Consider the following 25,082-nt stretch of genomic DNA (forward strand, 5'->3'; position numbering starts at 1 on the left):
CCGCGCGATGAAAAGGTTCGCCATCCCTGTTATATGATGTAATGTTCACACCTTGCAATGATCAGTTGATTGTTGAAGTATTTTTAACACCCTGCAGTTTTTTTTTTTTGATTTTTGCTTTTCATATTGATTGTTGTTTTGTTGCGCGCTTATTTAAACTTCTAAAATATAAAGCAACTCGAACCTTTATAATAGCACTTCTTACGGTTGTGAATGACAAAATCCTTTTGCCAGTATAGCTTTGAAATTTATTTTGTAAAGTACGTGTTTTGTATGTGCCAACAAAGTGTTAAGGAAAGCCTATGTAGTCTGTATAGCTCTCATTTTTAGGAAAACTTTCATTTTCAATTCAAAACTGCATTTTATAGGAAAACAAGCCATTTTATTAAGCAAAATCACAGGAAATAAAAAGAAGAATATGACGCAAAAATGCCGATTGTGACGACAAAAACAAGCAGTATAGTGACTTCATAAATTAACTGTTTTGCCACGTCAGCAGCGTTTCGTGGTAAACGTACCTCAATGAAATATAAAAAGGCGATTAAGAAGTAAAATAGGGCGTACCAAAAGTAAAGGTATATAGCTCATATCTAACAGAGTCGCATTATAACACAATTATGGAACAGGCAGTTTTAAGATGGACTTCTTTAACAGTGGTTCTCAAACTGTGTACCAGACTTTTCAATAATTTTGATAAACAACCTGTTCGTATTACAAATGTGCAAGCGGGCTACCTTATAGGAAACTTGATTGACATTTTTCAATAAATGACGTATAATATAAGGTATTCACCTATTACCTTACTGTGTTATAGTAAGGCTGTTGGTCTAATTTTATCGAACTTTAGAAAGTTTGTCGATTTTGTAAAACTTCCTAATGCTCAGCAAGGAAAATAAGTTAGAAAACCACTGTTTTAAAGTGCCAGTTCATGTCTATAGTATATGCAGGAACTTATTCTGAAACTGAAAAACAGTTTTTTTTTCTGCAATGTGACCGGTGCATTGCTTGAGATGAAGACCGGGGCGCGGTGTTTATATATAAAATAACAACAATTAAACAGCGCTTTTCCGCCTATGTAGGCCTACCGCGTGAATGGATGGCGCGGCCAAATCTTTCGCGGTCGTACATCAAGGCTTTCGGATAGTCCAGCGTCTTAAAACGACACGCTAAAGGACGCTCCTTGATGTACCAGTATCACCTGCTCAGCCTGGTTTCACCAGCGTAATTCGAAAGCAACAGCTGCTCGCCAAACGAGTCCCAGTCGGGCGCGTCGCCGTAGAGGACACCTAGTGGCGAGTCGACACCGTCCTGCAGGTACCGCAAGGTGGCGAGAAAGGACCGGCCGAAGATCGACGTGACGACGTCGCGGAATTTCGAGGCCACCGTGTCGCCGCAGCTCAGAACGCTTTGGAGCAGCTGCAGCGAGGTCCTGTGAAAAATTGCGAGCTGTGAAATACGGCGTCGTTTGTCTAAGATTTGAACACGACAGTAATTTAAATCAATCTTGATCAATCAAAATCTTTCAAATAGTGACTCAGGTGTTCTTAAAATGGGGTCTGTAGACAAATTTTTGGGGTCCATGAAGGCCCAAATAAAATTCCAGTTATAATTTGAAAAATGAAATATTTTTTTGTAAAGAAAATAGTTTAATTGAAATAAACGCTGTTACGGCTTCTCTCATGTATTTAGGCTACATTTCAGTTTCACGTTCGTTTGATGTAAATCATCGGGTTTCTCAAGTCTACTTGTTGAATGATTTTAATTTATGACGTTAACTCGAATAATTTCAAGTCGACCTTGGTCTGCGGATACAAAATTTTATTTCGGGGTCCCCGTTAAAAACAGTATAAGATCCCCACGAATAATCAACAGCTATCTTAAAAGAATGTCGATTATAAAGTAAAGCGATTGCGGCTTTAATTTAACAGCGTTTCTTTAATTTTGTATTTGATTTACTGATGGAAAAAATTAAAGCATCATCGCCCAAACTATTTTCAATACTTAATAATCACCACAAATCGTTCCTTTTTTTGAAATCGGCTTAGTTTGGTCAAGCATGATTTGCTAGAAACTATTTTCCATTGTGCAATAACATGGCCATTTTGTGAGAAACGCGCAAATGTTAATCAATGGTTTAAATAAATTGCACGCAATGTATTTAAATGAAGTCCCCTTCTAATTAATTATTTGTGAACGAAAGAAATCTCCCCTTTGATGAAAATTTAGTGAAAGGCGAACGATTAACACGTTGTGAAATGACACCAGAGTGTTTTTAAATTACTTAATAATCCTTACCTGTCGGTAAGCACGACCTCTGGTGGTAGCATAAGCTTGATCGGCTTATGGTTGCTCACGGCAACCCGACAGATGCTGGCGTTGCTATAGCAACCGCCCTGCATCCGAGCGATGTTCTTCTCGATTGCACCGCACTCGCGCCCCCACGTGGCGAACTGCGACTTGATTTCGGTGGTCATGCAGCGAAGGGATTTCTTGATGAAGCGTTTGCCCTGGTGGTAAAGGTTAATCGTAGTAAGATTGTGCAACATGTGGACATCTTAATTAAACGTTAAAGTGCCCTTTATGTTGACGTAACTCAGGTATTGCTTTATCTGTATTACTTTTAGATTTATTGTTTTTAAAAACTTTTGTCAAGTAGGTACACCATGCACGGAACTGTAATGTATAGCTTGGTAATAAATTTCAAACTTCCAGTAAATCAATATTATCTTAAAAAAGAGGTTTCAAAACGCACTTGTATTTTGATCAGTTTTTATCAAGTAAAACTTAAAGTTGAAAAACACAAGTAAAGTATTCGGTAACTTTATGTTTTTACTTACGCATGCCAAAAAACGGTTGGTTAGTTTATTGTCATATTGATATATTTTTTCTTTTGTAAATCAATTGTTTGTTAATGGACTGGCCTGGGTTATTTTCCATTATGTCACTTAGGATATATTCCTATAAAGCGACGTCCCGTGCGTTAACAAGGCAGTTAACTTGTGTTGCTTGATTTAAACATTACCCCAAAACAACCACCGAAATTTCGGGCAGTCAATACACGGCGTACACTGATGTTCACAAATTTTACTCCAACCAGAATGGCACCAGGCAAAACGTTGTCTTTGCTGATTAGAATCGAATCACATCGATTTAGGCGACCTTCAGTCGCCGGGGCTGTTTACAACAAACTTTCCTGAGCGTGGCTGTAAATAAGCGATGTTCCTTAGTATTAATAACACACACCTTCGCAGTGAAGCTATTTCGCTGACAAATCAGTCCGGTTAAGTCTGACTTAATCCGGAACATCTCGCGCCCATCAAAGAGCAAATAAACACGAGATAAAGTTAGAGCAGATCACACGAATATAACGATTAGGACAAGTTGTCGATATTGCTACTCTAAACACCGCTGATTAGTTTTGCGGGGTTTACCCACACTGTTAGCAAAATTGGGTATTGAATACCCAAAATCATTGGGTACTTTTTTGTCAAACAGGGTACGCTCGTGGGGATTCCCAATAAATATTTTTGGGTAATTAATACCCAAAATACCTTGGGTACCACTGATATCTACCTAATCTAAATTATTGGGTATCACATTATTTTACCTAAATTACATGGGTAACATAAGCCTGTACCTAATTTAATTTCCTGGGTACGCTCGTGGGGATTCCCAATAAATATTTTTGGGTATCGCATTGTTCCACCCAAATGGTATTCTTAGGTAATATTAGGTTGTACCCACTTCACTTTTCTGGGTACGCTCGTGGGGATTCCCAATAAATATTTTTTGGTATCGCTTTGTTCCACCCAAATGCTATATTGGGTAATTTTAGTTCGTGCCATACATAATATGCAAGGTACATTTGTCGAGAAATTCAACATTGTTGGGTAGAAAAAGAATTCACCCAAATAATTTTGCGTTCACCACAATTTCTAAGAAGCAAATAAGAAAGTGTATTTGAAAGAACACTGTTGTAACAAATGGAACTTGACAAATAAAAATACAAAAGAAAAAACAACATAAGGAAAAGAAATACCAAAATTACAATGAAAATAGCATCATTTTGCAAACAATAATTATAATCAACGTAAGTATCACTAACATTTAAGAACGTTTCACCAAAAAGACTATAAAAAAGGGCTAAACGTACATGTGGGGACATCACTCATACTAAACACACAATGGTATATACATAAGTGGGGTTAGATTTTTACAACAGTAGTTTTTTTCTGCACTGACAAACACTGCTATAAATGGTTATTTGGGAGTCCTGGACAGCCCTCGTAACATGATATGTGGTTGTCTTTTTCTACAAAAACAAAATATGTCCTTCACTTAATGCAAACTAAGTTTTGTGATCCTTCTCAAAAGCCATTAGACAAATATATTCTACTAATCTAAACATATATGAACTATAAAATAAGTAATGTTAACAGTATCAATTTTAGGCAACATTAGTCTTTATTGTTTGGAGTTATTTTATTGTATATTATCACTTAACAGGAGCTATAAACATATTTCTTACCAGGAGAATAGTTCTTTGTTTTTCAATGGCGTTTGGTTAATTTGCTTCACCTGACCAGATATGGTCCGTTGTTAAGCATAGTGGACACTGCTGATAATAATCCTTGCTTGTCTGTAAAAAAACACATGAAGTTAAAAAGAAATTATAGTGCCGTAGTCTGTATGTGCCTATACTTTAAAATAATATCACTTACTACATGCATATTTGTGTTTTTATACTTAAAATTAGGAATGTCTAATACAAGAAAATTTAGGCAAAATGTACCGGGATCTGATCCAATACCAAATTACGTCATTATTATATCAAAATGAGCAAAACAAATTTATAAGTGCATTTACAGGAAAGACTCTTTAGTGATTTTTAATGTAAAATTTTCTCAGAAATTTAACTTCAAATTAGAAAACACTTCAGTGGATCGAAAAACATGGCAAAGTGCATAAATTGATATGATGAGAAGTACCGATACTAATGGAATTTGGTTTATCAGTAACCTATAGTTCCAATAAGTGCAATAATTAATGTTACAAAACTATTTAGGTAAACAAAATTGCCTCATGTAAAGCATTTTACTATATAAAGCACACTTGTACAAATAAAGGTAATATCTAAAAACAACATTGACAATTATTACCATATAAAATAGCAAAATATTGCAAATATTAATTTTGTACCTCTAATGGCTTTTTGTAACACTTATCCACTGAGACAACTTCATTTTTTGCAGTTTGGGATTGCTGAAAGATGAAAATAAAAACTAAAATAAATGATTTAACAAAAGAGAAATTGTCTTTTTATTTGGATAAGGGTGGGTCAAATAGTATTATATTAATTATTTATTAACATTGCTTAACCTACAAGTTTTTGGTGTGAACTTGACTGGGTCCAACAATAAGATCACCAAAAAAGGTAAAGTAGTAAATATCAGTGGGGTATATTTTCTTGTTTCTTTTTCAACAAAAGTGTTGACATATAAATTAAATAAAAAAAAGTAATGTTTTAACTTACCATAAAAGGCTTGACCTAGACATATCCACCTTCCTTTTCTTTTTTATCCTAATCTTTTTAAAGTTGAGAACACGATAACTGCAACTGGCTGATGTTTATCACACTTCTTACATACACATAACTTATGTGGTTCGCAAACTAACTTTTAGACGCGCGCTTGGCGAGACAAAGGCGTTTTTAGACGCGCGCTTGGCGAAAGAATGCCTCTCGCTTAATGGAGTGTGACGTCTCGCGCCGAATTTCAAAATTTAAAATCGACGCACCAATTTGCCGTTATTTAAATATTTGTACACCTAATAAGCGTTATAACAAACTGGAGTATTTAATGTATGTTAGGCTCTAAGCTACTGAACTAACTCATAACGGTATGCCTAATAGATTAATAAGTGAAATAGGACGTTATGGTCCGCCGATTTTTCATCTTAAAACAGTCGCATTAAACACTGTCATAACTAGTTATATTTCTAACATAACCACTATCGAACAAGTTTTGTGTTGATCATTACGATGAACAATAAAATGTATGATCCATTAATTTGTTTTTTATACCCGGTGCTAAACTTTACCCAAGTTTGTTTTGGGTTAAATCTATGAATACCCAAAGTTCCCAATCCCAATTATGTGAACATTCCTTACCCAACATTCTACCGATATTATTGGGTACATGTTGACTATACCCAATTTATTTATTTTGGGTACAAATCTCGGCTCTGAATTTGGGTATAAAATCCTACTACCCAATAATATATTTTTCTTTAATTGGGTAGCATGTTTTTTTACACAAGAAAAAATCAAAATTATATTGAGTAATTCTACTTGGGTTGTTTTTTAGGGTACCCAAATTATTTTGCCGTTTTTCGGGGTAAACTCATGCACTACCCAAACTGTATGAAGTAACCATTATTTTTTTCCTCGCCCTGTATGTATAGTATCCCCATTTGGTTCATTTGAGGAATTTGTTTGTCCAAAATTTAGGTTAGAATCCTTGAAACAGTCTGCTTGTGTGTATTTAATTTTTAGGAAGTCATAAGTACCCAATTTGTTAATTAGGTATTTGTTAACTTTACCCAATTCACCGATTTTTGTGTATTTAAGTTGACTTGATTGTGTAAATAAACCAAACTGTACGTTTTAAAATTTGCTTTGGAGTCTTGTTTTATGCTAAGCTGAAACCACTGTTTTTAGAAAGTTAAGAGTACCCATTTTGTTAATTAGGTATTTGTTAACCTTACCCAATTCACCGATTTTGGGTACATGCGTTTTGGGTATAGAAGCTCATACCTAATTCTTTTAGGGTGTTATGATTACCCAATTCGAGAAATTGGAATTGGGTACTTGTGATTAATACCCAATTTTCCTGTTTTGGGTAGAAACGTTCCATGAATAATTGGGTATGAAATCTTACTACCCAAAAAAACATTTTCTTCCAATTGGGTAGCATGTTTTTTTACCCAACAAAAAAGGGAAATTTCTTATGAAAAACACGCTACCCAATTCTACTTGGGTAGGTTTTAAGGGTACCCAAATATTTTGGCCCTGTTTCGGGGTAAACTGTTGCACTACCCAAAACTTTTTCAATGAAGTACCCAATATTTTTAACAGTGCATGTTTAAAGCTTATCAGCAATGCATGCACAAATAGACCGAATAGTGGCTACAGCAGGTCCGGGGAAAGCGATTTTTTTAGTAGAAAGTTTGATACTTAAAAAGGAACCTTGGTGCAACTTTTGGTCCTTCTTAATGGTTTTAAAGTGTATATTTACGCTGAAATACCTATATAAATGTCTGTTAAATAGAGATTACCTATGCTAATATTTGTCATTTTCTATAAAATGGATTTCGATCCTAGATCCCTATTACAGGAATATTTCCTTTATTTGACTTTTCTTTGTTTATTTAGCTGTGCTTTACGCTTGCCGCATTTGCTAAAGAAAAAGCTTAGAGTTGGCGTTCGCGTTCGTGCACGCGGCCTTCCACATCACAAGGTTTTAGATCAAAGTTATGTGCGTACAAAGCTTCCGCGGCAGGCCTTAGGCAGAAACCAAAATCATGGCGTGCTTCTCCTTGTTTCCTTCTGTTCGGCAGTCTGCCTCGGTAGTATAGGTTACACACCTACTTAGAATCAATGCCTTCTCACAATGTTGAAAATGAATAGAGAGATATACGAAACATTCAAAATGCTACCTACTTCTGTATGGGCTTTGACATTTATAACAAAATTACATAAAAGGTGCTTGCTGTCTGTAGCGTAATCTTGAAAAGTGTCTACGTTTCAAATCTTTAAAAAAATCGATTTCGGATTTTATCGCCATATTCGGCCGGTTTTCGAATGTTCAAAACCGGCCGAGTTGGGCGTCGGGCCCTGATCCTGTAAACCCAACGCACAGCCGCACACGTTCGGTGGTACGGCCGTCACGCACTTGAGCAAACACGGGATCTATGCTTTTGTGTGCACAGCGCTTAGGAAGGGCGTTCGTAGGGCGACATGCGCCCGCCAAGGAGCTTAGCCGCGCATAGCCTTGCCGAGGTAACCGTATTGACCGGTGGAAATGTCGGTGGCAATGCAACTCTTTTGAATAATGTTGCTGACAGGTATTATATCAATTGTAAAATCGTTTTTCAGCAACACTTTTTATTTAATGTACCGACATGTCGATAACCTATACAGGAAATCGCCCTAATAAAGATTTCCGGTATATGTTATCGCAACGTCTAAAAGCTACATTTAATAAAAAAACTATTGCCGGAAGAATTTTCAACTCTTTTGCTTTACTGGCGCATTTTATAATTGTCAGTGATTTTTAAACTCATAGAAAACTGAGCGAGTTCCAATTTGCACAACTATAATAACGAAAATTCGGTTTAAAGTCAAACCAATGCAACTTTGACCTTATTTGTCAAGGTTCTGTAAACGCATGTCAACATTTAAATGCAATTTGTCGACAGTGGCCGCTATATTTTTGATTTTTTAATTATAGAAAACGTCAAGATTTTTGTAATGTGAGTAAACATCGAAGAGAGGGGAAAAGTAATTTTTACTAAAAAATTGGACTTCCACAACCAAAAGGCTCTGTCTGGTGTTATTAACTTTGCTTTGAGGAACCTCTATCAGTATTTTACACAAGTCGTCTTGCATAAATCTAGACCAAATCAGGCAATTTAAAAACAATGAATTTAGGACACGTCATTACAGCAGTAACAGCACTGGCTAGAACAATGTACAAACGCATAAATACGCATCCACATCGGACACTAATTCCCATGTCTTTCTCTCATGCACACCAATCGTGCTTATCACTAAAACGCAATGTTTATTGCCCAAAATCCGTACAAAACGTCGGGAAATCGACCAACAAATTAACAGAAAAAGACAACGCTCATGGCGGAGCTAAGTTTGTACCAGGGCGGAAATTCTTGCGGCTTAAGCTACCGGTCCAGGTGGCAAAGGACAAAGCACAGGAAGGTGGGACGCTTTGTCGTCGCCGACTTTACACACACAACAAGGTCGCGCGAGCGCCTTTGTTTTGTCACACTTGCCGTTGTTGAAGTGATGTAGACTGTAGAGCTCCGCTAGGCGAACAACCGGACATGCAACTATTTTGTACCCTATTAGCGATTCCAGACGTTGTTGTTTGTTACAGCAACAAACAATGACTTTTTATGGTGTTTTAATGGGACAAAAACGGTCTCTTAAGCTTCCTAAACCGTCGGAAACTCCTGCGAGCTAACTTTTTACTTTTGGTAAAACATGGTGTCATTGTTAAGCCACTTTTTTTACCAAACACATGTACATTAAAATCGTATTGCTTGTCATTAAAAAGGCCAAACTTGACAATAAAAACGTAAAAAAATGTTAATGCTTGAAACGGATTGTGACAAAAGGGTCATAATTTGCAAACGTGATAATATGTGCCAAGGTTTATAGAGACTGACGGTGTTCCGAATAAATCAACTTGGAGAAATATATCGTGCCTTGTTAACACATCGCTGCAAAAACATCGACACGATTGAAGAGAAAAGAGATTTCGCCAGTTTCGCCGGCTCAAAATATATTAAATCAGAGAAAAAGTTTCCAAGTCAAAAGAAAGAATTTGAGCACTTGCTGAGACAAATCGCGCCCCCACTCCCCAACTTTCACATTATATATTTCGCTTGCTGCGAAATTCTTGTCGAACTTGCTTGGTGACGAATGAGTTATACGGTAAGAGCAAGGCCAACTGGAATCTCCCAGTATCGACTCTGTGTGGCCTTTGACTTGTACCACCCAGGTATTGAACGACCGGGAAATGTGTCTTAGAGCAAGAGGTGTGCTAACTGAATTCTTATCCGTCTAATGGAGAAAAGGGGGAGCTCCGAAATAAAGTCATGACCCCGATAAACCAGACATAGGCTAACAGAAATAGCAAGGGTTGTAGACAGAAACTAATAATTTCATAAGAATAATTTCCTAGCAGGATACATTTAAAATTTTAAATCATGAAGTAAAGTAAAGGTTTAGACAGCCGTCTAAAATAGCATTTGTGCCATTTTGAAAATACCAGATGTTAAAAATGAATTAAGAGATATTCGAAACGTTCAGAATGCTACCTACTACAGTATGGGCTTTGACATTACATTTTACTACAAACTCCCACCATTATACTAAAAAATACCATTTGTTTCGAATTAGTGGCGTCATGAGCCTTTTTAAAAATGAGAAAAATTGGGGCGCCGGGGTGCATTTTACAGGGGCACATACAAATTAGCCTACAAAAGTCTCATAGAAACGTATATATAATTGACCGCACACCTAAGTACAAAACACAATTTGATTGAATTACATCCAAAAAAGTATTATTTTTTCTCTAAACGGATCTTGTTTCTGAGTTTGCCTTTACGAGACCAACGTGGATAAGAATACCACTCCCATGACCTATTGCTGAACCACATGTGGTATGTGCCTTCAACTTTGTGTTTGTTAACAGCTGTCAAAATCATTCGATGCCTGTTTTAAAATTTGCAAGAAATTCCTTTGCGGCGTCTGGCCGGGATACAGTAACTCCCTTGCATGTTTCAAAAATGTCTAAACCTCCTCTGAGATCAAACGGATAGACGAGAGAGCAAACATAACTCTTCCGACACGGATAAAACTGCATCGTGGATGGAGTCGATTCTTATTTTCTCTCCTTTTGCCTACCACACACGAATTAAACTGCCTTAGAAATGGCTCGCCGTTTCTTGAATGTTAAATAAATCCTTCGTTTAAGTTGAATAGATAGTGTCCTACAATGTAAGAGAAACAACCGATGACATTTATCAAAGCGCACGAGTTTTACGGAGTCCAAATTACTTGATTACTTAACGGCTTTTCTACGCAGTCAAGGTAATCGCTGATGACATATCATGCGACAAGGTGGAAAGACATATCATACGACAATGACCTTTCTATACAGTAAGTGCAACATTTACTGTTTCGTATTAGCTAGATTGGATTAAGTTTTGCAAACTTGTGTCATTGGCACAAAATCTTGATTCATTTTAAAGTGCATTTAGACAAAAGATTTTTAATTTAACAGCTTGAATTAATTTGAGCTTGACTTTTTATAGAAATGACGTTGGGCTTATATTCCTGATGAATTTGAAACTTGAAAGCTTTATTTATTTCGTCAGTTAGGCCAGGGGTCGGCAACCTTTTTTACACTGCGGACCGGTTTAATACTGAAATTTTGTCGCGGACCGACCTTAAAAAAAACAAATGTGAACAACTTTTTTCAATGTCCCAATTAAAATGCATGCGTTTTTTCGAAAATTTTCTGTCTGAACATCAACATTGTTTATAAACATTCTTTGTAAGATTTAATTATATTGCACTTTAGGGTGAGTACGCTTGAAAATCAAAAAAACATTATATATGGCCCGTTTTCGATATATTGTACGTACGACGAGTTAGATTTTACAATAAAAAAATCGGGTTTTGATCAAAATGTCAACTGGAAACCCTGCTACGGACCAGTAATGAACTCCTCGCGGACCGGCGATTGCGGACCAATGAGTTAGGCCACATTTGTTACAAACGCCATGGCTTATCATACCATTTTCCTTGCTCACAACCTTGCTACATTGTTTGATTTATAAGTATGGCCATGTACTTAAAATAAGTAACAAAATAACACAACACAATTTAGAGAATACCCATACAGCATATCGAACTCTTCAAATGCGACAAATAACTTTACCGCAATTTGTCTTCCACATTCCCTAATAAAGCAGTTTGTTGAAAATGTATGAATCTCTAATTTGCTCACCTGTCTTGAGAAGGCCCCGGCTCTCCGCACAATCTTCCTGCAAAGGACCCGAAGTCCGGAGAGATTGCATCGGTTTGTTCTCTCCAGGCAAGCGAACGTATCACACCCAACTTCGTTGCTGGTGGACAGACACTGCTTGATTGAGGCTGCAAAAGTAGAAGGGACTGCTGTTGTTATTTATACTTTGACCTGATGAAGCACGATTGTGCGAAAATTTGTCGAGCATCCAATACAATGTGTCTTTATACAGTGGCACCTGATTCCTCTTGTTATTATTTGGGTCACTGTTTGCTAGTCTTGTAATTACTAAAAGTCCATAACTTGACTTGAGTGCACTCAAGTCACTCTTTTCATTTGACTGGACTTAACTGAAGCCTGTTGGGAAAAATGACTTAGCTAGACTTAAGTCGCTTGGATAAATGACTTAAATCAATCCTAAATGTTTAAATTAAAAGCATTTTTTTTTTAATGTTTTCTTTTCTTTCTTGCTATTTGTTTCGTTTTTGTGTTTGCTATGCGAAATATTGTTTGGAATGAAATAAATTTACTAATTTTATTAGTTTTGTGCCCTTTATTCTTTCATTCTCTTAAGTTTTACATTTATTCTTGATACCCATGACTTGACTTGCAATTGACTTATTATGGAAATGACTTGACTTGGACTTAAACTTGGCATGTCTGGAATTTTTTGAAATGACCGGCTTTAAACACTGCCGCTTGCAAACGACATCAGTTAAATAAATTGGTGCAGCCCAATGCCTTTTTACGTACAAAAATATATATATTATCACTAGAATTCGGCTTTAATGAGTAAGTAAATGGCCTGGCTTGATATCATTTAGTTTGTTTAGACCTCAGTAGCTTCATCATCGTATATACTTTAAGATTTTGTTCTAGATTGTGAATAAATTATATATAAACCATTAACGTTTATTTAAATTTGACTTTTTTGCAAATATGCGAATTACTCGTTAAGCCATTTGACTCGCATAGGATCTGATTCACAGTAACAAAGATTTGGATAGATATAATTTAGACTTGTGTCTTTACAAACAAAGACTTATTGCAACTTGCGACGCTACGCATCATATTGTTATAGCCATGGTCAGTAAGGCACCCTCTATAATTGGCTGAACTTTGTTCTCCATCCAAATGTGTATAGCAGGGCTCGAAATACCACAGACAGTCAAAAAATAGAAAGGAAAAAATGGCACTTCGTTCATTGAAAGAATTTATGGTAAATTTTCGATTGTGTTTAAATGACGGTTTATTTTGCTACATTGCACAACATGGATCCCCAAACATTTCGACCTCTGTAACGCGAAGGTTAAGTACTCGCATTAGATAAGCTGGGTGCTATGGGATCGACGTGCAAGCAGCACGTATACAACAGGTTTTTCAAACGTTTTTTTCTTGCGACGCCTTTAGTTTGACTTGCGAAGTGATAGGAATTTCACTATTTTTTATTAAAATTTTAAAGTTGTTATCATTTGCTGCATGTTTTTCGTTAAATTATGTTCAAATGCAAATGTCAGGGGTAATCTCATCCTCGAGCTTTATTTTACCGCAAATCCGCAATTAAGTTTAGATACGCGTCAAATTGTTGTGCGACGCCTTAGGAAAATTATTGAAACGACGCACCAGGGCGTCGCGACGCACAGTTGGACAATAAAATTATTACAGGTATTTTAGCCACTAATTGCAATCAAAACAACCAATTTCTATCTTGAATGGTTAATTTATCAAAAAACTGTAGGTTAACTAAACTTCTTAGCGCAAAACCAAATTGATGCCTATATAATAAGCTAAACAATACCTCAGGACCTTTCAGTTTAATCTATGCAGGTGTAGCCAACTTATGTTTGATTTTGAACTGAAATATTTTAAGAGATTTGCAATCGACTGGTTCAGTAATAAAGTGACAAGAACACTTATTAAACATTTTGAGCGTGAATGCATTCCAAGCCAGCGATGGAGGTTGATTTGTTACGCCAAAGAACGCTTTATTAGAGGCTTGTCCAGGCACCAATTGGTCATTTTAATGTTCCACTTATGTGCGACAGCTACTGTAATCGCGTAACAAGTCGTAACATATATTCGACGCGATAGACGTGTTGGCTTCTCCTAGCTATGCGACCCTAATGCAGTAGGTCACGGAGCCTTGGCACGCGGGTTAGACGTAAGAATCAAACGGCGTAAGTTATTTATTCAAGCTTCGTTTGTTTGAATATTAATTGTGCAAGCGTAAAACACAAATTATTAAGATTAACTAAGTTTTCTCAACATAGAATGTTTTTTAACGGATAAAAGCAACTCAATTCTCCAAAATATAAATCAGGTGTCACTAACGAAATAAAAGTATTTTTTATTACTGGAACCAGATAAAGCTGCTTTGAGAAGGATTGCATTTTTACCTACCCAGTTTGTATTCCAACAGTGCAACGTTATTTGCAGTCTTTTAAATGGACAATTACAGGCTACCACTTAAAATATTGTAAAGCTACGTCGGTAATTAAGCCGACATGCACCATATACAGTAGCGGCAGACGTAGTGAGGGGGGCGCAAATGTCAATCAGTCATCATCATCGACGGTGAAACAGCTCTGACGTAACAAGCAGCTAACAAAGCGAAGACGAGCGCTCAATTGAGTGGTTGATGTCACAGTGACCGCTTTGTTGCTGACGCGATGTAGCGTGATTATGGCGAGATTAGGCCGGGTCTCAAGGCCGTTTCGAGAAAGGCCGGAACCCTTTGATCGCACCTATTTTGCGTCATTTTGCACAAAATGGCCAGTTTTTCGGCTCCATTTAAAGCAACTTATTCTGTATTTTCATTTGAGTTTTTAAGACTAATACGGCGCAAAACAGCCTTATAACTTGGATATAAAAGTGGGCCGGGCACTTTTAAACACGGCTGTGTAAAGTGGCCACTTTTCTGCGAAAATCCCACGGGGATGGACTAACGAAAGTGCGGTGCAGTCCTCGAAACATGCGTAGGGGACCCTTGGGGTCCGCGAGCAGGGTGAAGAGGGGGTCAGCCCGCACCCCCGCGGACAATGGCGGATTCCGGGTCGGCAAGGGCCGGAACCGGGGGCACAATCGCCCCTTCGGTGTTTGGCCAACACAAAAACGCACCCCTTACTTTAACCCCGAACCCTAGAGCGAAACCCGAGGCTGAATCGACGTCGGTAATTTGATCGAGTGTTTTCGCGGCGTTTCATCGCGAGATTAAGATTCTTCTTGCAAGGACTTTTGCTCTCGACTTTCTGTTTTCCCGACGCTTTGCACGCAAATACCGGCCGCCCTAAAAACACTTACGCAGCAGCAGCAGCAAATTCGGGAACCTTAGCAGTAGCGTTTAAATGGACTTAATCTTGCGCCTGTCACGACATAGCTTGGGCCGCGCGAGGGATTTCGCCATCAGCGCGTGCGTTAAAGGGTTTTTCTACACTTGCCTATACAACAGTAGTTTCGTGCAAAACTCCCGTGGGAACCGGTTTGCAGTCGAGATGTCCCCTTGTCACAGCTCTTGACAAATAATATATGTTTGCAAGCGCCGATTGAATCGTATAGCCTCGATAAGCGATCAGTTTTATCCACTTCAGAAAGAAAGGTTTAACTGTCTTTAACGGATTAGTTTCGTTTTTGTGCAAAGCAGTCACAATCTAGAAGAGCGGTTCTCCACAACAACAATTTGACAAACAAGTCATTTTAAACCGATTTAATTCCCAGTTAAGTCATTTGTAAAATGACTTAAGTCCAAGTTAAGTATTTTTAGTAAATGACAAAAGTCATTGACTTGAAAATAAAACGTTAAACTATTAAAACTTGTAAACTTGTCCGATTATGAGTTTTTATACAAAATTATCAATTGAATACTCCTAATTTCAACACAAGGAATTGACTTAAGGCCAAGTTAAGTTGGTCAAGGCATTTTACCGAAGCGTCTTTAGTCAAGTCAAATCGTTTAAAAACAGAGACTTAAGTGCAATTAAGCCAAGTGATTGTAACACTGCAGCACTCTAAAAAGCAAAAAATAAATCGCGGTACACTTCCTACAAAACATCAATATCAAAACTTGACAACCGCACAGAGGACAAGGCAAGAGTAAATGCAATAATACTATCAGTTATACATTCAAGACTCGCTGTACATAACTGCGCACCTATTTGGAATACAAATAGGTTTTTTTTTAAATAATGAAAGTTTATGCGGCACACCGAGAATTATCAAGGCACACTGTTTGAGAATCATAGATCTACGATTCTAAGCCATCATAATCAGGTGGAAGGCGCTTTCAAAGACATACTTTTCGTTTCGACAAACGCCACCAATTTGTTTCGATATATTTTCCAACAATGCACATAACACGGGTCGTGCCATTATTTACAGATTATGCTGCAATTATGAGCTTCCATCAAGAGCGGCACATACGTCTGTTTGACCTTGATCGATTCGACTTACAAGGCTTAGGTTGAGTAACGAGCTGCTAGGTTCGAAACAACTTGGATTACAAAATGTAGCGGCAATACAAGAGGAAACCGGGCGATATTGCAATGTCTATGGCAACTCTGGCATCAGTTGACTCATTAGGCCACATTAGCGGGCCGCTTTGGCTTTTTTCGGCCACGATTTTGGCCATTTTTCATAACGTTAGCCAATTTTAGTTGCTTTTGTAAGGCGCTTGTGCGACCACTTTTTATTTAAAGCGCTTGCTGCGCATTTTTCAACCCTTTGGTCGGTTTCTACGGTCGTTTTAGGCAGCAAATTAGCCAAAAAAATGGGCGGAAAAGGGTGCCGGCCTGCCGCAAAACTGGCCCACCGCCACTATTGCCATTAGCGCGGACGTGACCGCGTTATTGGCTGCGAGCAATCGGCCGATATAGACACACCGCAGCGTCGGCGAGTTGCTGGGTATTGACTCCAAATGGGATGCTAGCCGCTCTTCAGGCTTGCGTGTGTGTACAGGTGTCATCCGTCTTTGTCGTTCGGGACAGCCAGTCGCCAAATAAGGCTGGATCGTTCCCACGCGCCGACGCCGATTTGCCCGTCTCTTTTTATATCGATTTCGCTTTTCAATATTCAAAAATTACTTTTGGGTTGTGGATTAGTAACGCAACCGCTAGCGTGGGCTCGGTATTCGTGAGAAGGCAAACGTTTTTTTAGATTTGAAATGCGCTTCGAGTTTTACAAGTTTTAACCGCGTAAACATTTTAGGAAGCGTTATTAATTAAGGGTGATAAACACATGATTTTGACTTCAAAATAATATTTTAAGGTTACGGAATATTTCAAAGTAACAACGCGATGCAATTTTATCTAAAGCATGCCACTATACTTACCGAGCGACTAAGCGAGTATAACATTTAGTGACCAATGTACAGCACGTTTAAGGCAACAAGCAATATAAAAAAGCACAGGTATGTAACTACAAAATAATGGATTCGTTCAATTAAAAGAAGAGGTGGATAAGTAGAATGTTTCGTAGGACCTATGGGGAACTCGTGTTTTCCAAAACTTCAAAAAATTATTTTCGTGTTGTAGAATATTGTGTGCTTTACAAATCATGGGACACAGTTAAATATCTGCAGCAGTTTGCTCAAACGAATTATAAAAATTAAATGAGCTTGTTTACCGTTCTGCCATTACGTTCAATATTCCTATTATCGACGTTTCTACGAAATTGCACATGGAGCTAAATATTCGTAAAGCCTTGCTATGATCTACGCCAGTGGTTCTCAACCGCCGGTCCGCGGACCGGAGCCGGTCCGTATCAACTTTTCTGGCGGTCCGCCAAATATATTACAATTTTATATCATAGTTGTAAAATGCCACACGTTAAAAGCTTGTCCATCAAATGTAGAACTTCGCCAGTTCCGTAATTTGCTGCAATGTGACGCAACTTGGAGTTAATCGTCTACTTTGGACTTTATTGTTCGTTACAATGGTGCAAGTGTTGTAGTAGGCTACTCGTTTAAGTCTAAGCTTTAAAATCAGTTGTAGGTGAAAAACTTCAATGAACCACGTAAAACACGTATAATATCAAAAAGACAGCAGCAAATTGCTTATTAAATTGACGTTTCCATTCTTTGCTTTTAAGTTGCATATACTTTAGTCGTAATTACATTTTGGGTTGATTTTGATTTTTGAAGTCCCACCGGTCCGCAAAACTTGTTTTGAAATTTTACCGGTCCGTAAGCAAAAAGGTTGAGAACCACTGATCTTCGCCATATTTTCACGTTAAAAAATATGTGTTTAATTGGCCACTGAAATAAGCAAAACTCACCCATCTGGGACTTGGTTATTTTTCGGCCACCCCTTCCCCCATGCTTGCCCCCACTCGCTACGACGAAAAGTAGGAAGAGGGTGACCAGCAGAAGCTTGACCTTGCAGTTTGTGGACGAGCCCAAGGTCGCCGACACGCTCGATCGGCTCTTTGGTGTCACGTGAAGAGAACAGGAACGACAGTTTGCGTTTTGCAGTTTTTCGTGCATTGCTTATATATTTGTAAAAGTGATCCTAAAAGGAAAGATCTAAGGCAAAAAGTGCATACAGATTAACTAGAGATGTTTTTTTTTGACTAATTTATTCATTCGTGTTCGAATTTTGTGGTGTCTGCAAGCCCATTGCAATCACTGCGAAAATGGGTTTCTTTCCTATGCAATTAATAGCTCAATGAAGTTCTCGCAATTACAAGGTCAGCGAATGTACCTACAAACAATTAAAACATAGGACAAATATGCCTGTATATTTTTGTATATTTTAGTACATTTTTGGCAAACATATGTGTTGCAAACTATCGTTTGCAACTCCCGCGCACAAATCACGATGATCGATGGCGGGAGTAATTCCGAGTTCACAACCATAGAGAGCTACAGTAAAAAAGGCTTTAAATCTATCTCCCTTGAAAGTAGCGGCAGCCTATTAGTCTCTCGGCTCAGCGAAACGGGAAAATCAGGAGGGGGCAAAGTTTCAGGCGCGATAACCTATTGACTGCGCGATAAGGCGTCGAGGCGCGCGAGCGAGTCGGTTATCTGCCGCCTGGGTCAACAGCAGCCGTCTATTGCGTATTTGCGCGCGCGCCTGTATTGGCGCCGAAAGTGAAGAATCCGCGGCATGCGCCAAATACCGGCCATATCAGCGCGCCCCTAAATATAGGCCAGCCCACCTTTTTTGGCCCCGATTCTAGGCCGGTGATCAGTAAAAGAGGAAAATTTTAGAGCATAATGGTCGGAGGTTGTACAGTAGTATGAGGTAATAAGAATACCAAAGCACATACAGAAATAGGTATCAACATTGTGGCGGTATTGGAAATTAATAAAGAGTTATGCGAAACGTTCAAAATGATACCTAGAAAAACAGTAATTTTTCTATTTATTCAGAGCATTTGTTTGGGGTAAATTTGCGGCACGTTTGCTTTTTGTGCCTTTGTGAATTTACATTTTTAGTCTTTCGTTCGTTTTAAGGTGGAAAGATAAATATACAGACGGCCTTTTTTTGGACACGTTTTTCGGGCTATAGACCCTCGGTACTTAGTCAGTTGCAAACGTTTTTTTTTACTTTAATAGGAGCTTTATTAGAAATATACATTTTAGTTTGATTGGTCGTTTTCAAGGCAAAAGATAAACTGTTTAGAATTTCCATTTTTTAACTTTCCTTTCTTTAAAAATGCTTTATCAAAATCGTCCTAAGACGACCAAAGTAATGTAGTGCTCCTCGCTGTTAACGCTTTCGTCACCGATATGATATTTTTACGGCGGCCGTGGGTTTTTGTGAGCACGTGTTCGCGTGTGGAAGCGAAGGGGTTTGAAGCTGTTAGGATAAGCACACACGCTTCACTTATGCTTGGTCATTCATGCTAACACAACGGAAAAGTCATTAAGTCACTACCCGTGAGAAGTTTATAGTCTCAATAAAGTAATGTTAGTTTTGCACCTCGACTGTTTCGTTATTTTAAAAATTATTTTTTGTTTGTATAGAAGCTTAGTATGTGTTTACACGATAAATCTTGCCCTCCAACAGAACACATACTGTCGACGATAAAAGTTTCATAATTCGACATAAGATGAACTGGTGATGTCATTTATTTATGTGGCGAAATGCATTCTTAAATTTAAAGTGACCCTACAGATTGATTTTTGTTCGAAGCGGTGCACTTCTCAAGCTATTATGGTTGTAAAGAATTACATGCTTAATCTCTGACAAGTTAAGCGAGCAATTACAATAAACCATCTCTTTGGTAAAATCTCTTTTAAAATTTATTCAGACCTTGTTTTTGTTGTTGTTGTTGATTTATTGGTGTGAGATCGAATCACCACTTCTCCAGTCAAACGTAACATTTAATTTTAGACGTTTATTCACTTTGCTTCAGGTTCAATGCAAGTAGCGACGCCCTTGTAAGATGTGGCCCAACCTATTTCGAGCCGGCCGCAATTTCGCGTTTAAGTTGTCTCGACCGAATTTACGCAACGTGCTTTGAACTTCAATAAACGCGAAGTCACGACATGTCGCCACTGTTAACGTTTTACGCGAACTGAACAACTATTCTAAAATCGGACGAAAAACAACCTGGACGTTTTGACTGGCAAAAGCGGGGATTCCATAATCTTATGACTGGAAAAACAAGATTCAAAAACTGTTTAAACGTGATTTGTCGCAGTCTAAAACCGTCACAGAATCCGTTTAGAAAAATTTCCATGTCCGTTTGGTGGAGACAAGAATTCGGGCCAAATGCATGCTAGGTTTGTGTCAGTATATTTCGACAAAAATCTCCCTCGGTATTTTCGTCCCGCGTATTGCACTAACCACATAACCTAGCAAAAGCAATTTCGTGAATGCAATGTGCTGCATTTTTAAAGCTTACTAATATTTGACTCGGCTGCGCAAAAAAACTTTTTATTCTTCGCTTGAGAAATTGTGGAAGCAGTCGAAGACATGGTTTATATTAATTACATTCGAATTTACTTTTGTAATTTTGTCTTATTTGTGCTATGGTAACGCGAATCATACCAAAATTCAATGGAGAGAATCAGTCCATCAAAGCTTTGCCGTTACATTAAAGCTTAGTATCCGGAATGCCCAGAAAAAAAATCACACTGTGCTGTGAGATTTACAAGGAGGGACGTTTAACGGCTGTAATGAGCGACGGCCGCCGCTCCAGTCTATACACGGCAAAGTGTGCTGACGGCGAGAGCGTTGTTGTCATTCTTGCGCTGAAGCCACGCGCCGCATCACGTTATGACTTGCACGCGGAAACTCAGCTTTTGCGGGCGCCTTTTTCTGGATAATTTTAAAGCGACGCAGCGTCAGCGGAAAATCGTCTTCTCATGTTTAATCTGGCGACCTCTTCTTGGTAATCTCGGTCATTGCTGTTTCAGCATTTAAACGACTTTAAGCGTTTTGACCGCAAGATTTACTCGACTCCGGGCAAAAAATCAACTTCATTTTCTATATTTTTATCGAAAACCCAAGCATCTAATATTGGAGAGTAAACCTTCGCGAGCGAATGAAACCTTTGTCAATATTTGCCAAATTTCGTGGATACTTCGCACAGAGATTTCTTCGTCTGCACACAATCACAAAAAAGAATAAAATCCTGCAATCATATCGCCGCAAAGCAACAACACTCTGCATCGATTTAGAGCACATACCGATTCTTTAAAATAGCAAAACGCAGCGACTTCTCTTAAATCTTGCATGGGTGCAAAACACTAAATAATTCCATTCAGATCGGCCTCCGAACCATCTGAGACGACTCGGTCGGCCAAGGAGTCAATTTATACTGCCGTTTTGGGAATTGCTCGTCGAGGAAAAAAGGCGCAAACCCCTCCCTGTTTCCCTCCCCGGTTAAATCGTGTTGTCGTACGCGACCAGACACGGCGAGGCATCCCGCCACTGCCAAGCAGTCTGCGCCGATCACGGTTGCTGGCGAATTAATTTGCGGTCGTGTTCCACGCACGCGGTCCTTCTCTGCGCCTTCTGTACTTCTTCCTTTTTTTCTTTACGGTGAGACTTGCGTTTTGGCCTTACGCTTGTGTCCGGCGGATTTTTTGCGAAGTCCTACTCATATTAAAGTATAAGGATACGAGTCAATGATAATTTTTCAAATGATAAAAGGCAATGATAATTTTTTTCAAAGCTTTGAGTGTTTGTGATCGTTTTCCGCCATGACAATTATTCATAGGTATACACTAGGCACTGATTTGTATTGTAGGCTGACAATGTATGTCGAAGACAATTACCCAGCCTATTTGGTTTTGACATTGATTTTCAAGCAAAAAATCTTCTTTTTTTTTAGATCACAATGGCAAAAAGCACGGTTTACCAAGTTGACTGTTGACACAAAAAGAAACTATATCAGAATCCGGTGGCACCGGTTAACGACAATTTTTTGTAACTGTTGACAAGCATTCGCAAAACGCGTTCCTAGTTCGATCTGATGAAGCACGGTTGTGTGAAAGCTTACTAGAATTTTAATACAATTTGTCTTTAAATAGTGCGACTTAATTTCCAGTATAAGAGTGAGAAAAATACCGCTCTCGACAAATATTAAACAAAAAATGGGAAGAAACACTCTAATTGATCTCAAAAATTCGATGAGGTTTAATAAAAGGAACGAAAATCGCTAGGTGCGCCCGAATACGGCTGCAGTTGTAATCTGTTGCGCGTGTGGCGTTTATTTGCATAGTGCGAGAGGAATAGTAATCCTAAACTTAAGAAACATGCTAAGGCACGGGGTGGGCAAACTGCGGCTCGCCGGCATGCTTTTTGTGGCTCTTTTATTCTAGTCGAATCGTAAAATTTCAGTAACATTTTAAAGGCTACCAAGAGTACCGTTTTCAACGTTTCTCTATTTTTATTTTTATAATTTAGGCCAGCATTTCGTTTATGACGTAACACTAAACATAGAATCCAAAGAGTTGGTTAACAGCAAGTCAACGCAATTCCATTGCTAAGGTTTCAAAGATTAACAAATCAAACAAAAGACGGATATTGATAAATTTTGTTCGTGTTATTTTGTTATTACCGTTATTATTATTGTATTTGTTATTACCGTTTTGTTATATCACAATTCTGTTATTATTGCTGAACTTTTTGTATTGAAATAATTATGAGGCTCTCTGGTACTTATATTTTCTCTGAAATGGCTCTTCCATTCAAAACATTTGCCCACCCCTGTGCTAAGGTGTTCGTTCCGGGCGACCTAGGCGGTCCTTCAATTGCCTTCTGTGGCTCTTTTACGGGTTAAATACTTCAAAATCGAGAGTGCTGAAAATACTAATATAATGTTACCCATCGCACAGCAGCCAATTCGAGCAACGCCGAATATAATTCCAATTAAGAGTTTCTCACCCCTCTCCGAATAATATGCTTACAGCCACAAATATACGATAGATTATTATATTTGTAATCTGTTGCGCGTGTGACGTTTATCTGTAGTACGAGAACAAAAAATAATACTATTAGGGAAATGTGAAGTTGTGCATATTTGATCTAGATTCTAGACTGTCCTTTAATAACTTTAACTAAATATTTCACAGGTTCTACTGTAAAATCCCAAGATTTTAAAATACTAACAGTTTTAGGCGCCAAAAAATGTTGCCCTAAATATTTATCGTTCGTTGTGTTGTTTCCGCCTTATTTTCACTATTACGTTCTCACTCACTCAACTTTTCTTGCCTCTTTACTTGTGCACCTCACCTTTCACCTGCTTTTTACCTTATCTAATCTCGTTTGCTGTTGACACTTTTTTTTATCTTTCGTTATTGTCAGCAGTTGGGTCTCGTCATCCGCGAAATCATTTATCAAAGCTATAGTGTCCCAAATTCCAAATAAAAGTTTAATAATATCAAAAAATCGTTAACGCTCTAACTGTAACTTGCACTGTATCATATAATGCATTAATCATTTTTTTATAAAAATAAACAACCCACCAACAGTACAACGAGGAGCTTGAAATGTAATATTTTGATATTCATGTCTTCTCAGTACCCCGTCCCGCCAAACCGGGAAGCCCCAGTTTAAGAACCCATGTGTTCTAAACGCTGGCGGGATTATATGCGCAGTATTCGTAAAGTCGAGTGAAGATTAAGATAGGGTAAAAGATATCAATTTACCCCAGGATTCCCTGAATGGTGAAAGCGCGCCCTTTGGACCTTTCCCGGTCGTTTATCGCTCGAAAACACTTACGAGCAGTTGATTGACGCCCGGGGCTTCTGCAGAAAAATCTTCGGCACGGAGCGTATCTTATCCGGGGCCCCTCAGAAATAACCTTTGCTTCCTGAGTAATCGCTCCTTACCCGACCGGTTTACATTTCCAAAAAAAGTCTAGGCGCCGAGCTTTCTTAACGAGCCATTTGTGGTTATTGGTTTTTGAACCGCTGTCAGGAAATTGATAAAAAGCGTTTCGCTTCTTTTTAATCAAAACACGGGCAAAACGGCTTCGGAAGACGATAACATGGGTCGGAATACTTTATAAACCCTATCTCTTTTTAATTTTTTTTTTTTTTGTACTAAATCAGTGGGGATTTGAATAAGATTTAAAACTAACGTTTCTTGTTGTTGTAATGAAACACTTACTCGATAATGAATGTTTAAGTTAAAAAGTAAATCAACATCATTTTGAACAGGACATTTCGATGCGCACTTGTTTCTTTATCAGATAATGTGACTGAAATAAATCCAAACCTCATTTATAAAAGGTGGAACGCAAAACGATTTACTCGACCTTTTTGCTTTTGAGGTTCATCGTGCTAACTTACAAATCCGGTCATAGTGCACCTAAATAAAACACTTTTGGTAGTACATAACCACCTAAAAACTCGCAAAAATTTCCATTTCAAACGGCGTAACACATGACGCCGCAACATGCTACATTACAAACCGGTCATAGTGAACCTAAATGAAGCACTTTTAGTAGTACATAACCGCCTAAAATGTCGCAAAAATTTCCAGTTAATTCGGGCTAAAAATGACGTAAAAACATGGAAAAGGGGCCAGTCCTTTTTAAAAAGGCGGCCTAATAAGCTGGCTCTTTCAGGGCGTCGCGTGCAAGCCCCCTGCAGTCGGACTTTCTTCTGTGTGCTTTGGTGAGATAAAGCCGTGGGCCGTCTTGGCTTGCGCCCGTCGCCCTTCCGAACTCTGCGCCAACAAGCTTTGCGTGCCGAGTCGTAAAAAATCGGGCGAAAGAGCGGTCGTTGTTCCGTTGAATAAATGCCGAAAATATCCCCGTGGCCGAGCGCAGCGTTCCCAAAATAGACTTCGTGTT

At 38.4% G+C, this 25,082-nt stretch overlaps 1 protein-coding gene and 1 long non-coding RNA gene across 2 annotated transcripts; both read right to left on the minus strand.

Moving 5' to 3' along the window:
- Positions 1–419: 419 nt before the first annotated feature.
- LOC146164973 (stanniocalcin-like) lies at positions 420–18,342 on the minus strand. Its single transcript, XM_083382303.1, has 4 exons — positions 18,102–18,342; positions 11,817–11,962; positions 2,296–2,507; positions 420–1,429 (listed from the first exon to the last, which is right to left on the minus strand). The coding sequence occupies exons 1-4, from the start codon at positions 18,307–18,309 to the stop codon at positions 1,195–1,197; spliced, it is 801 nt and encodes a 266-aa protein (XP_083238429.1). The 5' UTR covers positions 18,310–18,342; the 3' UTR covers positions 420–1,194.
- LOC146164974 (uncharacterized) lies at positions 4,149–5,715 on the minus strand. The gene is made up of 4 exons (XR_014494553.1): positions 5,534–5,715; positions 5,200–5,262; positions 4,529–4,639; positions 4,149–4,312 (listed from the first exon to the last, which is right to left on the minus strand). It is a non-coding gene; the product is annotated as an uncharacterized LOC146164974 (long non-coding RNA).
- Positions 18,343–25,082: the final 6,740 nt, after the last annotated feature.

The sequence above is a fragment of the Ascidiella aspersa genome, chromosome 2 (genome assembly GCF_963924565.1).
Source record: "Ascidiella aspersa chromosome 2, kaAscAspe10.2, whole genome shotgun sequence".
Classification (NCBI taxonomy): Eukaryota; Metazoa; Chordata; class Ascidiacea; order Phlebobranchia; family Ascidiidae; genus Ascidiella; species Ascidiella aspersa.

Coding starts and splice junctions, on each gene's coding strand:
- LOC146164973 (XM_083382303.1), bottom strand. CDS start 18,309: ATGCACGAAAAACTGCAAAACGCAAACTGTCGTTCCTGTTCTCTTCAC. Junction 11,963..18,101: donor AATAACCAAGTCCCAGATGG/GTGAGTTTTGCT, acceptor CTACTTTTGCAG/CCTCAATCAAGCAGTGTCTG. Junction 2,508..11,816: donor CCGGGGCCTTCTCAAGACAG/GTGAGCAAATTA, acceptor CTTTACCACCAG/GGCAAACGCTTCATCAAGAA.